General features: G+C 38.2%; 1 protein-coding gene across 2 annotated transcripts in view; it reads right to left on the reverse strand.

The window, feature by feature from the left end:
• Positions 1-5673: 5673 nt before the first annotated feature.
• The window catches only part of FUT9 (fucosyltransferase 9), a 47820-nt gene continuing 34520 nt past the window's right edge, over positions 5674-18973 (reverse strand). For both annotated transcript variants that reach the window (XM_081907009.1, XM_081907010.1), the window contains exon 2: positions 5674-9679. In XM_081907009.1, coding sequence (XP_081763135.1) covers positions 8595-9679 — 1085 coding nt within the window. In that variant the 3' untranslated portion in view covers positions 5674-8594. The remainder of the gene's footprint in view (positions 9680-18973) is intronic.

Genomic DNA, 18973 nt, shown 5'->3' on the forward strand with positions numbered 1-18973 from the left:
CTTTGAGTTAGCTGTAAAAAAAGAATAAAGGGACACAAGCTCCCAATGAATTTAATATAACATAATGAAAAGAACGTATGAAGGAGGCTGTTTTCCTGAGGAATTATTTCTATAGGAGCATGTATTGTGTAAAGTCATGCTTTAAAATTGTCCTAGTTTGCATGTGAGCATTCAGTACCAGTTGCACCACTTAAAGGCAATTTAGGATTACAGGTTTAAAGGTTGTATGGGGAAAGTAGTCCTCTTGGAAACACAAATTCAAAGCCCGTAATAGAAGGAAAAATTAAGTCGTATGAAGATTTTGTTAGGAAAATAAAAAAAAGAGTGATTCTCTTATTTTGATTGACAAACTAGATAAATTAATGGAGAAGTGCTTGAGGAAAGAAACAGAATTTAAGAATATAAATGATGAGTATAAATAAAGGCATGTTATCTACAGTAAGGGACGCAGGTGGCGCTGTGGGTTAAAGCCTCAGCGCCTAGGACTTGCCGATCAAAAGGTCGGCGGTTCGAATCCCTGCAGCAGGGTGCGCTCCCGCTGCTCGGTCCCAGCGCCTGCCAACCTAGCAGTTCGAAAGCACCTCCGGGTGCAAGTAGATAAATAGGGACCGCTTACCAGCGGGAAGGTAAACGGCGTTTCTGTGTGCAGCTCTGGCTCGCCAGAGCAGCGATGTCACGCTGGCCACGTGACCCGGAAGTGTCTTCGGACAGCGCTGGCCCCTGGCCTCTTGAGTGAGATGGGCGCACAACCCCAGAGTCTGTCAAGACTGGCCCGTACGGGCAGGGGTACCTTTACCTTTACTATCTACAGTATATCAGATACTGATAGAAAGTAGAAGTTTAAAAGAAGAATTGCTCAGGATGGAACAAGAATAGGAATATAATGGATAACATTTTGTGGTATTTATGGACAAAAGGAATGAAAATGTCACACTGCATTAAGCCTAACTGAAGAAGTGTTTATATAATGGCATTTAACTCCATGGCATCTGATTCCATAGAGGCTAAAATAAATGTATTCAAATATATCTGTTACCTGTTGGCACTGTGGTTGTACAGTAGCAAGTATAGTTTGAAAAGTTGTGCTTAGGACAACTGATTTAACATCTCTTAATGGATAGCAGTGTTTTAATAACCCAATATTCGTGGGAAAGGAGGTTTCCATCAATAAAGCAGTAGAAGAAAAATGCTGGTTATTATTAAGTTGTTTAAAACTCATTTATGCATTGCAATACAGTGAAGGTAGAATTTAATATATTGGAAATGTTGAGATGATATACGTTGTTTTTTTCCAAAACAGGAAAAATAATGATTTACAAATGTGTAATTGAGTTAAGATAATGGCATACTGTGGTACCCCAGTGAATACCTGGTTCAGATATAACAACCTAGGATATCAAAGCATGGTTTCATCCCAACTTGTTTTAGCTGCTCGTAATACAACAGATCCTACCTCAGAATAGGGTTTTGATTGAATTAAATGCATGGTCTCTATATCACCATAATATGATATCATTTTACAATTGTAGTTTATGGATTTGTGGTTTATTTCTTGGATGAAAACCTGAAAGGATGAAAGGAAAAGAAAAAGGTGAATATACTAGAAAATATTCCAGGAAAATGCAACTGGCAGATGAAAAAGGTGGAAGTGAAGCAGGAGCCTTCCATATGGAACAGGATTAGCCCTACCATGTAAAGAACCCCTAATGAAGAACCTCCAAACCTTAAAAACAAATCTCTTTAGAATAGTTTTCTTGGGACTGAACTAGATTTTTCAGGAGATCTGCAGCTACCACAACTGTACATCTCTTCCCCCCTCTTGGTCACATGTCATTGTTAACACACCTGTGAGTTCCTAGAAGAGCATGCTGAGTGAAGAGGTGGATTGTTTCATCTGGCAAGCCAAAATGTTTACACTGACAAGAATGATCAAAAGAGCATGCAATTGAATTCCTCCCGCATATGATAATACTGTAATAATAATTATAGTGTTATTTGCTCCCTAGGAAGGGTACTCTGTGGGATTTTTGTTTTCACATAAACTGCCAATATGGGTACTATGCACCTATGGGTGGGGAGGACATTGCCAGTTCTGCTTCAGGTGATAAAGTATTTCGGGCCAGCAGTGCTTATAATTACACAGTGAAATTATGTCACAGCAGGCACTGGATCTAGATAAGGAAGAAAGGGTAGAAGCTGTGTCAGGAAATTATCAACACACTTGAAAAATTGCCTTAGATGCCAGCATCCTTCAGGGTTGAGATTGGTCTGCTGTAGTTTCACGCATTCTAGCAATCAACAGTGTTGAAATTATCATAATTTTAACATGTGTGACCTTGTCCATCATAACTTATGACTGTAGTTTTTTGCTGCGCCTGTTTTTGCTGGTCTTGAGAGAACTAGAGTGACATCACAAACAGGACTTCCATTCCTCTCATCACCCTTGTACCCCACAAATCTGCTCTGGAGAGTTCCCCTAACCCTCTGTAGCAGATTTAGGGGGCATGCAGGGAGAGGGGGATTTGTTCAACCTGTGATATCTGCTCTTAGGCTTTTGCTATTTGTTTTTATTTTATGCTATACACCAGAAAGGTACAGCCTGTACGCAATTATACAATTTCAAACCTACTTTAACGTTTTGAACAAGCAAAAGGAATTCATCTTGTTTATCAATTCAGATATATGTTCTTCAGTACAGAGACAGATTCAGTTGCCATTGAAAACAATACAATGCCAATATGACTCAAAAGAAGAGAGCTCAGGTTCTAAATTACTTTGACATGGTATGCTCTTTTGGATTCATTTCCCCAACACAAAATAACACAGTTTTGATAATACAACCTTCAGTTTGCTTTGCAGCATATTGCTTTCCAAAAAGCAAAACAAAACACATAAAACATACAAACATTGCCCATATATTTGATTACACACATACACATTCAAAGAAAATTTGTCCTAAGGACTGAGAACAATGTTTCACTCACAGGACAGGGCTTTTCAACTCCAACCTCCTCACTCCAGCTTCCAGCACCACTGAAAGCCAATTTTGAGGTTTGTGAATGCTGTAGAATATGGCACAGGGCACAGCGCATGGAACAGGGAATCTACATAAATCATGGGTCTCCCTTATGTGAGCAGAAATGCCATTCAGCTCACAGTAGCTACCTCTGAATCCAAGCCAGGATTTCCCTTTTAGATAACGAAGGTTAAGATTTCATTCTATCACATTCATGCATATTATCAGTTTTCTCTTGTAGTGTAACAGTGTTAATGCTGGTGAACAGCGGAGATTCACAGTTTCCCTGCAATAGAGCTTTTTTGAAACAGTGGTAATACCTACACAGATGATACAAATGTGTGTGTGCATAGGGGAAGTATCAAAGTTTCACTTGGAAATAAAGGTGTCAGCTTTTGTTCTTAAATGTCACATTTTTCAAACCTTTGAAGATACTGTCCCGATAAAGAGTTCCATGCTTCCTGTAGTACAGGAATTCCCAAACTGTGGTCCGTAGACTCCTAGTGGTCTGCGACCTTCACTTGGGTGGTCTGTAGCATGCCCACATTGAATATTCATACTGATTTTTAATTGTATTTTTGTTGCTTCTTTTATTTTTATTGTACGGAATGCAAACTGTAATACAATAAAATACAATAGAAGCAATAAAATGCAATTAAAAATCAAAGAGCACCTAGCACAGCATGGCACAATGGCTACAACAGATTGAAAAATCATTAAGTACCTGTAGTCTGCTAAGACAATCTGCAACTTTTAAGTCTTCTGTGGGAAAACAAGTTTGGGAACTACTGCTGTAGCATACAAACAGAGCTCTAATGAACGGAATACTTCCTCATTCAGAAAAGAACACCAAGATCTGTTTCCTCCATTGAAATAAATGGGGAAGCTGTTGCAGCCATGTCTTATCACTTAGATATTAGGTAAACAATTACCATCTTCTCAAACAAAGAAAATGGAAAAGATCGATGCATTATAGAACCATTTGCCTAAATGCTCTGGGGAACATGCAAATCATTTTGAAAGTCCAAAGTTCACACAAAAATGAGCTCAATTTACATACGATTAACGGACACATTTCATTACAACCCCACGTTATATTTCAGATAACAAAGGTTCATTTGTACAATATCTATCACTTAAAAATTATCCATCATTCATTATCCTTATTGCCCAGAGGTCACATAAGAATAAAGCACTAAGGACATATTTACATAAGTTGCTAGACTGGGTATGGATGAAAATAAAACAAATACAGGGGGAAAGAATTTTGAATCACAGATAGAGTTATCACAATGCATAGTTGTACAAACACTGTAGCCCTATTTGGGTGCTCCAAATACTCGTTTAAAAAGAATGGGGCTATGTCTGCTGATCCTGCCCTTGCTGGCTACGCCCTGATACACTGTAGAAAGGTGCCTGTTCTACGTACAGTATGTAGGGTTCTCCTGCAATGTGGAACCCAGATCTCCCCTCATCATGGGGAGAATCCATGTGTCTAGAGGGTGTGTCCTCTGCAGACATGCTCTCACATGCATGCATGGTAAAGGGCAAGGACACGATAGGAGGATTTGAAGGTAGCTCTCCCTCTCATGATTGCTAATTTTGTTGATGAGCAGACATCAAATAGGGCTTGACAGAAAATGAATTCCAAATGTTTGCCCCAAAACTCTTTTTTTTTGCTGAGAAATATGAGAAAGGTAATGCTTCATTTTGAATTCTACTGACTAGTAAACGTATCACATACTGAAATGTGAGCCTTAGAGTTCCAAGCACAACTTTTGTGCGCAAAGACATATTAGTTCCGTAGATGGGTGCAGGTTCAAATTCAACTGCATCCGTCTCTGGGGCCTGTGGCTGTTGTAAAACATTTTTAAAATTGGATTTAAAATATGTGCCAGCCTTCACTGTTGCACCACTATAAATAATATCCAAGCAGCACTCATTTAAAAGCTACTATTTTCAGGTCATGTATTGAGCTGTTGGATATTATCTATGTTACACTGTATTCTAACACAAGGCTCCCCAGCTTTTTTTTTCTTTCTAAAAAAAGCATATTTGGAAATCTACTAAACTGTTCTGGGCATCACAAAATACCAGGGGTGTGCACGTGCCCCAAGATTCAGCTTGTAACCAGTGGTGGAGCTTCAAGTTCTGGCGGAGGGTGGGGACGGTTCGGCGGAGAGCAGGTGGGGGTGTGGCTGGCATGCCCCCCAGGGCATGGCACGCCTCCTGCGGGGGCGTGGCACGAGTCCTGGGGGCGTGGTGTACTGCCTGCGGAGACATGGTGCCCAGCACGGGGGGTGGGCAGCTGTGATGGCACCCCACCGGGATCGTGCCGCTGGGGACGGTGTGCTCCCCCGGCACCCCTGTTCCTTCGCCAGTGTTTGTATCATCTTGTAGTTGTGCATTTTAAAAAAAAAAAGTTTCTGAGTTGTTCTGTGCACCTTTTCAATCTGATTTCTGAGCAACTTTATATAAAATTGAGCTTTGTGTGCCCCATTCACTATCATGGGGAGTTTAAGAACAGCTATAACATTTTCTCCTTTCTGCCAAAGTAGATGGAATTTACAGGAACAGGAGCCACCCCAACACCCCCCAATGCAAAAAACCTCTTTGTACAATAGGATGGGCAGGGGGTCCTGCTGAGCACCAAGAGAGTGTGTGTCTGAGGGCACCACACCAGGGACCCCAGTTCTAATACCTACAATTTTTACCTTTTTAATAAAATACATTTAAGCAAACAGCTTAGTCCTTCTCTCAGGGGAAGTGTCTACTTTCAGTGCCTAAAAGGCTGTTCTTTTTTTATTGCATTGATTTAGTGTTAACGAAACCCTCGATTCATACATTCATAAAAGGACAGGAATAGATTTTAGCCACAAAGTACTGAGACAATGTAAAACCCTTTGAAACAGAAGGATGGGTGCTTCTCCCCAAACACATTAAGAAACACATGGATTGGACTTGCTATATATAGGTAGATGAATGTATCTTGGGAGCAATAATATTCTGCAAGTAGAAAGCCATCACCTAATATTCAATATCATATGTGCCAATAGTTCACACAATGCGGGGCATTTATAAATGTGATCAAAATAAATCAAAATGTTTTACTGCCATTGCCCATCAAAATAAACCACCATTATAATCAGGTTTCTTCTCACTGACAATAGTGGCCAGTGTGGTGGGGCAGTGCCACAAATTTGCATCCAAACACCAGTGTTGCTACAGGTTACTTGGCTAGTGCTGGGGCAGGGACGGAGCAAGGTTAGGGCTGTGCAGGTGTGCTGGTGGAAGTGCTGGATTGGCTCTGCCAGCCCCTATCTTCCCACTGCTCTGCCCCAGAGCTATTCAGGTAAGCTCCTTCACCTCATTGGCTGCTACTGCTCATTGCTTCTGGAAGTATGGAGAACTGGGAGCACCACATCTTTCATCAGCTCCCAAACTGTATGCACAACCCCTTTGGAAGATAATGAACACTGACAACTCTGAAGACATCAACAGCCTTCTAGTCGCTGTCCTGCTTTCTCTTCTTTCACTTTCCCAGCAGATGAAAGGTTCTGTCAGCCTTCATGATTCATTCTGGAGCCTTCTGTTGTGCTGTGGTCTTGATAATCATGCTTTTATGCTTATTGTTAAAACATGAAGTAATCAAAAGCATTTGTATTCATCAATTTAGAAAGAAATATGAACTGAAATGTTTACTTAGATCTCTCACCTTAAAATATTTGTGCCCCAATAAAAGGCTGCAGTATCATCACAACATAATGACATAGGAGAGGTGCATTAATATCACCACTGAGAAACTCTATTCTATGGGCTTAAATTCAAGCCCCAAACAGCTGTAGCCTGATCCAGCAATTTTCAAACATTTCCCACCAGTAAGTGTCCCAGTGCTGTCTTAATTGTGCACACAGCTCAGGGATCACTTCTGAGACTGAATATTCCTATCATAGCAGCCTGCTAATGGCTGAATCATTGTCAGATGATTACATCTGAGAAGTAGATGATTTGCAACTGTCATAAATACAAGAATTTGTACAATAGAATCCTATGCACCCAGCTACCCAGACGTCCCACTGAGTTCAGTGGTGATTACTCCCAGATATAAGATTGTCACCTAACTGATAAATCATTTACTCTTTTCAAGGCATTAGACAAAATATCTACCTACTGTTGAAACAGTGGTCCTATCAGATAAACAACAACAAAAAAGATTGATTATTGCTTATGGGAGGGACCAAGCTCAGAAGTGGAGCATGAGCTTTGTTATGCAGAAGGCCCCAGACTGAACTGGTGGGATCTCCAGTTAAAAGCATCAGGTAGCAGTTGATGTGGAAATATTTCTGCATCCTGAAATGATGAACAGCCTCTGCTAGATGGACAAATAGTCTTACCTGGTATAAAGCTGCTTCCTTTGTCCCCAAATGGAAACAGACTTTCATTTGCTGCCTTCTGAATCTTCATTTCAACAAAGCACTCAGTTCGCATTTAATTCTAAGCATGCCACTTAATACTTCGCCAAGGATAGAAAATGTTCACTTTGTCAATCAACTAGCATGGAGGAAGATGGAGGAAAATGCACATTTTTTTTAAAAAAATGTATTTGTTTACCAAGGCCAGAGTTCAAATAATTAGGAAACTAGTTCCATGAGCTGAACGGGTCTTTAGACTTATTTTTACTCAGTAGAAGCCTTCCATGCTTCATAGAAAACTGCTTTTGGAACTGTACCTTGTACGCAGTATATAAAATGGCATAGAAGGTCACATGTGTATTTCACTAAAGAGTTGAACTCACAAATATTTTTTCATTGAATCCTATATTGAATCTTAGCTAGAAATTTTAATTTTTTTCTAAGCCTGTTTTCTCCCAGAAAGAAACTATCTGAGCCAATGTAAACACCATTACTCTATGTATTGGCCAGTGACTGCTGTATTACAAACAAATAAAAAATGGGGGGAAGTTTTAAAAAGAAATGGTAAACAATAAATTACTATTCAGTGCACATAACCAGCTATATACATAGCAGGATTTCCAACAAAATATAAATAAGATAGCATGCCAGTGGCTCAGGAGGAATAATTTGTGCAACCATGGTGCACCAGTTTCACATACAGATCTCTAAAAAGTGTCCACATAAGTTACTTCTCAGTTTTTCTCAGTACACATTGCAAAAAATGATATTTGTGTTTGCATTTGATGAAAATATAACAAGAAGTCACCATAGCGCTGATTGCTTTAACAAAATAATTAAACTTCTGTTCAGGCTGCCAGCTCTTAACTCCTTTTCAAAGTCACATCTATATAAAATAAAATGATCACCTCTCCAAATAAGTCAACAACACAGAACATGGCCAATGTCCGTGACATCATTAGTCTTTTTTAATGAGATACCTTTCTGTGGAAAGTAAGGAGAGTTTTGGATGAATGATCCAGAGATAGTGTAACTGGAATATGTTGTATCCAGGAAACAAAGATGTCACATATTCTGGAGGGATTCCCCCCACCATCTTCACTTGGAATAATGGTTTTGTTAGATTTTAAAAATATATATGTAAAGTGCAAGTAAGGGATAGGAGTTTAATTCCAAAACCATTTTTCTAAATTGCCAACCGACCTGTATTCCTGGTGTCTTTTTACATGGTCACAGGCAAGGCATGCATGTGATTCCCAAAATCGAGGAAGGTGCACTGAAAAATCCTTCCTCCAGTCAAAGTAGCTAACATACAGTTTATCATTTTTGTCGAGCAAAAGAAGATACTCTGAGAGGTCCCTTGGAGAGAGAAAATCCTCCACGTGAATGAAAGAACTAGCAGGGATGTAATTCTCATAGTTTTCTCTAGGAGGACCTAGAACGACTGGCACAGATCCAGCAAGAAAAGCATTGTAAAGCTTCTCTGTGATATAGTCTCTGTGGATAGAATTCTCAAAGGAAAGGTAAAACTTACAAGCGGAGATGGTTGGGATCAAATTTTTATCACTCACATAGTCTCCAAATGCTTGCCCATAGGTATGGATCTCAAGGTATTTACTTAGTTCATTATAATATTTGACCCTAGCATGCTCTGGGTTCCAGTTACTCACCACCCAACACACCAGTCTTTCTTTATTTGGCATTTCAAATGGAAAGGAGCTTGTGCTAACTACCATAAAGCCGTAAGGCACTTGAATGTCTGAATCTCGACGATAAGTGAGGGTCAAATTGAATAGATGCTCAATCCCACTCTTTTGTGGAGTATGTGTTGGTGATTCCAAGTTCATCCAGATCCATTTTTGAAATGGCGGCCTAGGTTGCTGAGGTAAATTAGTCAGATCCCAACTGATATCTCTGTGGTGAATAAGAACGGCATGAGACTGGTTATATAGTGTGCGGTCTGTAGTAAGATGGCACCCGTGGATGTTAAATGTTGGGCAGAATTTCAGATCAAATGTCTGGCCAAACGGCCATACCCATATCAGAATAGTTGTCTCATTGATATAATCATTTTTGGTGGAGAAGAAGTTCTTCATTTTTAGAACAGAGCTGGCTGATTCAATAGGACCAGATATCCAGCTGTTTGTCGGTTTGATATAAATAAGCAGACATGCCATGAAGCATCCCAGCACAATGAAGATAAATAGAAATGGCCGGAAAATTCCTTTGGGTGATGATGTCATAATTTGATCTGTGAAGGGAAGATGGAAATAGGAAGTCATCATCAAGCGTTAAATTATTGTAATGTTACCCCATGGTAACAATGTCATACATTATACATTATTGTTCCACTAAGTGGTTGAACAACACCATCTGAGAAAAATCTGCTTCAGGAATCCTATAAGTAAATAAATAGTTCACTGGTAGAGCAATTGTTCTGCATGCAGGATTTCCCAAGTTCAGTCACCAATATTTCCTAATGAGTTGTTGTTTTGTTGGCAAAATTTTTAAAATATCAGGAAAAAATCAGTTGAAATATTTGCTTGAGCTATACTTGCAATTGGTACATCTCTTTCCATAAGTGTAAATCAATACTTCAAGGGACACTGGAATCTAATTTACATCTCATCTAAGTTACTGTTACTTCTTCCCATATTCCCCCTTGGATAGAGAATATGTCAGATGGATGGAGTGATAAGCAAGGAAATCCTTTATCAAACATTATCTCCACAACCCCTCAATATTCCTGCAAGCAGCTGCCTTAGTAGAAATGAATTAAACTCTGCTGAAGTAGATGGGTGGACAACGATAGCATATCATGAAAGGCCAGTGTGCCAACAGTTTTCAGTATGTTGTCTCTCCCCTCCCCACCATAAACAAACTTTGTAAGGGAAGTGCATGCTCTTACATTTTTACATGTATTAAATATAATAGTAATAATAAGTTTAATATAATATTTTATGGAAAGATTTGAAGGAGAGTGAAATGACCTGATAGCAAATAAACAGTCTAATATTCTTTTTTCTTTTATTTATTTATTTTAGCAAAAACAATAGTCTTTCTGGCAGCTTAAAGACACAGTAAATTTTAGTCATAGTAAATTATTTTCCCAGGACACTCAAATCACAGTGATTGGGATTTTTTATTAAAATCTTATTGCTTATGTTTGATACATTTTGTATGTTCTTTTGATACAGAAGATCAATTTAATTAATAAATAAATTCTACAGAAAGGTTTAGTTCAATTTATGGAGATTTCTATCAACAGCTCTTAGCTATGATAGGTACATGGAGTCTTTAATTCAGAATACGAGAGACAAGTCCGGTTGGCTGCTGTTGGAAAGATATACTTGTTGCTTTGTGCAACACTTTGCTCTTTGTTTCTATACCTTACTACCACCCTTAATGTCCCAAACAAATTTTGATTGCTGCAAACTGGGAGCCCCAGTGAATGCTAACTTTGCACACCCACCATCATGTTAAACTGTGAAAATTTCTGCCATTGATGCAGGCCAACACAAGTTCTCATGGTTGTAATCCTCTTGCTAAGAATGAATCTCAATGAATGAAAAAAATGCCAAATTCCTCCACGAAGAGTTTCTGTCTTCTCTCATTCACCCTAACAACATAAACATTTGTGTTTCTTATACAGTGTGAATCATATAAGATATGCTAGTTAAGTTATTGAATATTTATGTTTTCCCAAAAAGATAATACAATCTGAGTAAAAAAAAAAAGGCAGAACTTCATTTTGTTCTGGCTAATTATTTTTAACAAGACACTCTATGAATTTAGTAAAGTGTATTGATTGCTGGAGAAAAGGCAATCCAGAAGAAGAAGAAAGAGAAAGAAAAATGTGTCTTTACATTCAGGAGAGAAGTCCCACAGAGAAAAATCAATAATGTTCTGTTATGAGAATGAGTCACACAAGTCAGATCATTCACTAGTGATTACAGTGAGAGAAATCAAACATTTGATTGAAGTCAATAGCATAGCTCTCATTGAATTTAATGGTGTTTGATTGCACCCAATAATGGTAGATTATGTCCAACAACTGTACATAAAGCTGAGTACCCCAACAGATCAAAGCAAACAAATATAATGAAAAGGTACCGCAGAAACTAGAAAACACGAACATATAATATTAAATGTCTTTACAAACATTTCTAATGAAAACTATAATATGTAAAATCTTCCCTTCCCCCTTAAAAAATACTATGAAAATGTGATCTACATCATTGTTTAATACATAAGGTTTAATTTACAAGCCACCATCATCTGTAAGGAAGCTAACTAAAATTTTCAGCATCGAATTATTTACTGCTCAGTAATACAGCTATTTTTATTGCAGCTCTTGAAAAACAAACAATACATTTATGTTATGAGTGTATAACAGACAATTGCCTTTGATTTGCTTGAGAATGTAGATCTTGCAAATAACATCAATGAATGTTGCAGTGACTGTAAATATGTGCAGAATAATCAAGTCCAAGGTAAGATTTCAATGGAAGCTGGGGCCAAACTAAATGGCTGGTGGTAGATACAGGGACAGGAAACACACATGTTGCGAGAGAAGTTGGGAAGAGGGTCGCAGGAGGAAAGAAGCATGAGAAAAGCTTTTCATGTTCTTAGCATCCATGGCCCAGTGCTACCTGCAGAGCACTCCCTTCTACTTTTACCTAACCCTCCCTCCAACCCGGCCTGAGCATATGGCTTTACCTTCACCTTCAGACTCAAGGGATGTAGCTTCACCTCCAGAAGCATGTAACTACAGAATTAACTATGGGTCCTTTAATGATTGCAGACAGCTATCCATTGTGGTTCTGGAAAAGAGGCTTAGGGATTCTATAGCAGGCAGGGTAATGTGGGAAATGTTTCCTAAAGGAAAAAAGTTTTTGGGGAAAACTCTCCCCTAAACATTTTAAAGAGCATAACAGATGGCTCAGCAGAGCTTCTATACTTCCAGTGTTCCAAAGATAGTAATACCTGACTGGAATTCTACATTATTTCAGATAACAAATAGAACAAAATGCTTTATCATCCAAATACGTTTTTTGGATGGATAATCCTTAGCTGATAAAGTTAAATGAAATGGAATAAATTCCAACTGTTCTGATACCAGCCTTGCAAACTGAACGTGCTTCTGTAGAAAAGTTCTAATACAATTTCAAAACCAGACTAAATATGATCAGTCTCCCATAAGTCAGTTGGAAAGGTACTTTAAATTTGAGTTTTGTGAAAGTCATGAATATGTAATTTGGAAACTGATGTTGTTTTACCACTCTAGCCATTTCTCCTTTTATTCCACCAGGATTACACACTGTTCCTTTCTTAGCTAAAATAGAGGGCTTTTCTTGGAAGGCATGCTGCCAAGGCAAATCTGTCATAAACTGTATTTTGTAATGTCATTTCTACAAATTCTAAGAATAATCAACACATTTCCATGGCAGTTATTTTAAGCACAAAGTTCTGATTAACCATTGTTTATTGAAGCAAGCCTACATCATAAGCAAAGGTTTGAAGTTGGCACGCTTGAGTAAATTGTAGTTAAAACTAACCACACTTTGGATAAACTGAAGTTGTGGCAAAAAGGGAATGGACAGCCTGCAGGCTGCATTTGATATAGTGTATCAGTGCTGTATCTGTGTAGAGGATTTGATAATATGTTTCACATATCAGTTTTACAGCCTCGGTTTTCTTCATATTTGTACTTTTGTCTCACATTTCAATGGCATCGAAGCCAATAAAAAGAGATCAGCAATGGTTTACAGTGGTACCTCGGGTTACATAGCCGTCAGGTTACATACGCTTCAGGTTACAGACTCCACTAACCCAGAAATAGTACCTTGGGTTAAGAACTTTGCTTCGGGATGAGAACAGAAATTGTGCTCCGGCAGCGCAGCAGCAGCAGCAGCAGGAGGCCCCATTAGCTAAAGTGGTGATTCAGGTTAAGAACGGACCTCCAGAATGAATTAAGTACTTAACTTGAGGTACCACTGTATTTAAGGTGTGACCATCAGCAATAAGGGTTGTTTCCTCAGAATGTACCTTATGCCAAAAGAAATCTTGTGATTTTGACACATGAGATCTACAATGGTCAGTGGATAGAGTTCACACTTGGCCATATAGTTTAGATCACCAGTTCAGTTGCTTTGGGAACTTGAGTATCAATCATAGTTTCCATTTTTTCACAGTTTCTGAATACCACTTGCTGGAAACCACAGGAGGGGATATCTCTTCCAGGTCCTACTTTCAGACTCTCTATAGACGTCTGGTTGGCCACTGTGAAAACAGTACACTAGACCAGTGTTTCCCAACCTTGTGCCTCCAGATGTTTTTGGCCTACAACTCCCATCATCCCTAGCTAGCAAGACCAGTGGTCAGGGATGATGGGAATTGTAGTTCAAAAACAGCTGGAGGCACAAGGTTGGGAAACACTGCACTAGACTAGATGAGCCACTGGACTATTCCAGTAGGTTCTTATGATCTTCTATTTATCATGGGAATGGTTCTATTTAATTGCCATCTTCAAATTTTACTTATGTTCATGTTTTCCTTGTCATGCCCACTGGCTTTTATATGTATTCATATTTTTATGTGTTCATCATTATATAGATATTTATTCTGTTTTTATTGTTTTGTAAATCTTATGACATTTTAGCCTCCTTATTGCAAGCCATATTGAAGCTATCTTGTGAAGGGCAAGGTGTAAATAATTTAAATGCAATGAATAAAATCACAAAACAATGGCAGGTTGGATTTTCCGGTCTTTTGCATGTGGTACACAACTGTACTAGCGTGGGTGTGGTGAGGAATTAGTGAGGCCATAAGCAGTGTAGGAGCCAGCTCAAATGAAAATCTTCCTTGCTTTTTTGGAAAATCTTCCTTGTTATTTCTTGCCGCTAAGAACCATTTCATAGTATCCTGCATCAATCCTAATTAATACAATTTTAGGATGAGGCATTCAATATTTTCTTGATTTCTTTCTCCCTTTCTATAAGCCCCGTCTCTCACAAAAGACTGACATTTCCAAATCAATCCTATTCTGCTACTGTGTTATGTGTGCTGCATCACTGATCAGGCATGTAGGTAGCCCATTACCACTGTACATTGTTTTCTTCTATAGCAATTTAGAAATCCTCCATTGTAAAGCTAAGGAAACATACTCTCAGTGGATTCATCATATTGTTTAATGTCCTTTTTTAGAATGACAATATGGAGGAGGCATCTTTGATGAATTTCAGTAAAGGGGTAATTTTCATTTTCCTTCTGAATCCCTCTGGTACTGGAGCTAAAAAAAGAAAAGTACTAAGAAGAAAATATGATGATGTGCAACCAGAAGATTAAATATTAAAGGTCAGCAAGTGCTTGCTTTATACTTCTTGCAGCACAAAATCATACATAAAATTAATTTTTAAAAGCTGCTTATAGAACTGTTGTGCAGTGTATTACGAAGCTACTGAATTTTAGACAGAGATTTGAATTTTAATGTAAAGCCATGGGGAAGCTGTCAACATCTAAAAATCTGCACATCATAATAAAACACACATTTAAATCTTAGGATGGACTCAATTGATTTTTCTTCTTCTTCTTATCACCATGAAGTTGTTCCCCTCCCCATTGCCTTGTAATGAGATCTACTTCACACAAAGGATCATAACAAAAAAGTTTCAGCTGCAAGACTTGCATTTGACAAAGCTTATTCAAGACCCAAACTTGTGTAGAATTTATCTATGACTCAATTCCATCCAGAACACATTGTGTAGGCAGTTAGAAAAGCCCTTCCTAAGCGTTTAGGGCAAACAATTATGTCTATAGTCTCTTTTTTTCATAATCAGGGCTGGTCCTGACATGCAGCAAGGTGAAGTGACATTTTTGAAGTTGGGGGCAGGCAGAGGAGAGTAGATAAAAGCTTAAGCTGGTTTCTGCAGGGTGCAAATAAGACTTTTAAAGCATTGGCTAGGTGGAGAGGCACTTGCATTTCTGCTTGAGGCAGCAGAATGTCTTGGGACAGCAGTATTCAGAAAGCTTGACAGCACTATATATGTCAGCTACCACATTGCTTTATTATCTTTTATTTTAATCAATTTTAGTCAAATTTTCTTCCTCACCTGACTTGACAAGGCTCAGTAGGACAAAATTTGAGAACTTCAGCAACAGAAAAATGTGTCAAATTCAACTTTCCAACTTGTTTAATAGCAAACAGCTTTTACTAGATTCCACAGCTACCTGAGTTCCACAGCTTGGGCAGCTAATGTGGTGCTTTCCTGATATTGTGGACTACAACTCCCATCATCCATAGATAGCACAGTCAAGGGTCAGGGATGGTAAAAAGTAAAAGGTAAAGGACCATTGGATGGTTAAGTCCAGTCAAAGGTGACTATGGGGTGTGGCACTTATATTGTTTCAGGTCGATGGAGCAGGCGTTTGTCCACAGACAACTTCTCTGGAACATGTGGCCAGCATGACTAAACCTCTTTTGGTGCAATGGGACACCGTGACAAGTGCTAGAGTGCACAGAAATGCCGTTTACCTTCCCCCCACTGCAGTACCTATTTATCTACTCAGATTGATATGCTTTCAAACTGCTAGGTTGGCAGAAGCTGGGAAAGAGCAATAGGAGCTCACCCCATCACATGGATTCTAACCACTGACCTTTTGATCGGCAAGCCCAAGAAGCTCAGTTTAGACCACAGCGCCACTTGCTTCCTATAAGTCAAGGAAGATGACATAGAGGAACAGCATATGTAGGAACCATGTTGAATACCCCTGTTCAATAGGAGATCTATATTGTAAATAGGAATCTTTTGTAGCAGCTTTCTCCAAAGCACCACTGTTGCATTTCTAATACAGAAATTTTCAGAATGAGACATAATAAATAAGGATTGTAAGAGGTTTTCCCCTGAAAGACTATGAAAGTAAAGAAAAATGGTTGTATGACAGCTTGGATAGGGTGGCCGCCACAAGCAGCAATAGCACTGCTATTTTTCTAGAAAAAGATCTGCCAAAACTCACCATGAACACATCCTTTGTTTTCTTATAATAGCAATGGCACCCACCTGAGAGGTGCCATAACTGAGTTCTGTTGAGTTCTGGCTGGAAAAACAAGCCCTCAGCAATAGGAACGTGTATGAGAGATGTAGTAAATTAAAATGCCTATGTATTTTAGGAAAGTAGGTATAGCATTATCAACTCCCAGAAAAGAAAAGATGTGCATTTTATATTGATATGACTGCAATTCTAAAAATATGTCAAGTGTATCGGAAGCCTAAGGCTATTTAAAAAAGTATTTGAAACACTATCATACAAATAAATCACAGCAGCAACTACAATCTGAAGATCAATAGATATCTAGAAAAACATTCTGCCTGCTCCAAACAGCTACCCTTCATTAGATGAGTTTGCAGTTTCCTTCAGGAAAGCAGTACTGTTTTCACCTAGCTATGTGTCTGATAAAAGCCAGTCCCAATAAATATGCCAAGTATTGGTTGCTCTTCTTTGGTTAGTTAATTTACGGAAAAACAGTTCATAATTATACACTATGTTCCTCTCTAGTTTTAAATCGCCCCCAAACAATAAAAGCAATTTATATCCTCCTTTTCATTAAGTTTTGCTAGACCAACTCAAAAATTATTATCCTTCAGGAAAAAAATAGTACCTGGTTTTCTTAATTGCCTGGAAATTTTCAACTATAGAAACGCCAACTGGATCATATAATTTGTAGTGTTAAATTCAGTTACTCTTAACAAAGTGTTTAGGATTAGAGTTGAGGCAGTTATGGCTGCTTTAGGATTAGATGTTCTCTTTCAAACTGCCATTTTTGGGAGTCAGTGAAGCAGAAACAAATGGCTATTGTCAGGGATATAAATGTTGAGGCTGCAGGCATATTTCACACAACTCGATTAAAGAGTCTCAATCATTCTTAAAGCCAGCCAATAACAGGTACAACTTTCAATAAAATGCCACTGTATTCTTGATATTAACTGGAACAATGCTTGTTAAATAATCAGAATAGCAAGCTAGGTTGCAATCTGCTCAACATACAGCAGATGAAATCAAGCCATTGAAGCAATCAGGGCCAAAACGATCTGTAAAGAGACTATCCTGAAAGTGGTTCACCTGCTATTTTATTTGTTTATTTAGGATATTTATAGACCACTTGATCAAAAAGCTTTCCATTTATGAGTGATCTGAGGAATAGGGTAATCTCAATCTGTGCACTGGTCGGGTTGCATTGTTTCACAAGCAGCTCTAGAAACAAATGGCTGTTTGTGGTAAAATCAATGTGAAATAACAGTGATTGCATAAAATGTACATGAACCATTTCCCCACAAATCTAATTTAGGTGTGCAGGTCTCACTTTTGCCTTTTGGTTGCTTGGAAGTGCCAGGGCAAAACTGTGGCATGACTGATTGGGGTTAGGCATGTGACACAGAAAGTATAAGCGTGGAAGTAAATTTTGATAGAAAACAAATATTTAAGTAGATCTGCAGTTTATATGTGAACTCTATTTTGAAACATATGGAATATGAAATTTTTGACTCTGGATTCATTTATTTTAATGTTGTGTTGAGGTTGCTGCAGTTTGGGCATTGTGTATCTTTGATATTTCTGTGTTTTATTTTTTCTTATTGTGAGTTTTTAAAGTTCTTTATTTTATTTTTTTAATACAATTTTTAGCCCAGATGCTGCCTTTACAAGGAAGCTTAGAAGACTCTAAAACACATGAAAGTAAAATTACAACACACACACAAAATGGCAGCTACTAAATATTTTATTTCCAAGTAGGTCAAACTTCAGGAAAACACACTTAAAAAAAATGTATCTTCTAATAACTGACATATATTCAGAGGTTTAGAACTTGGTTTACCAATCTCAGAAATAAAACTTCTAAAAACCACAGTCTCATGTTTCGAAAAATTGACTCAATTTCAATTCATGCAACATTTAAATTGTGTTCTGTTCTAGAATTACATGCGGTTTTAAAAATGTAAACCATGGTGCTTAAAGGATTACTGGTAGATTGTTAAAGGACAATGTCAACTTCACTGTAAATGGAAAGAAAATGCTGCAGATACACTTGTGACATAATTTGAAATGTTGGTATACTTTGAATATCCAATTTGCTTATCTCTTCAGTATCATATTCATTCCACTTTCATGGCTGAAGAGATCTCAATCCCCCTTCTTTGTAAAAGCCTGTATTCAATTTAAAAAGTATTTCCTTCTACAACTTTCTATATTGGTTCTTAAAAGATCAAATGCTTTCCTTCATCTCTTGTGTATACACTTGAACCTGCACTCATTGTCCCATCAAGAGTTTCCTTTAATTTGATCTTCAGAAAGATTCTATCCCTCAAAGGATTTTATCAGTGCCAGTTCCTTTGTCTACAGACAAGCCTTTATGAGAATAATGGGCTGTTTCCCCACTCCCTTGGAACAGGGGGTTCTTTTCACTAATTTTAATAACTATTGTAAAAAACACAGGGACACATTTTTATGTTTGATGTCTACATTTTTTTCTATTCCCATTTACAACTACATT

This window comes from Podarcis melisellensis (assembly GCF_964234715.1).
Source record: "Podarcis melisellensis genome assembly, chromosome: 3".
Lineage (NCBI taxonomy): Eukaryota > Metazoa > Chordata > Lepidosauria > Squamata > Lacertidae > Podarcis > Podarcis melisellensis.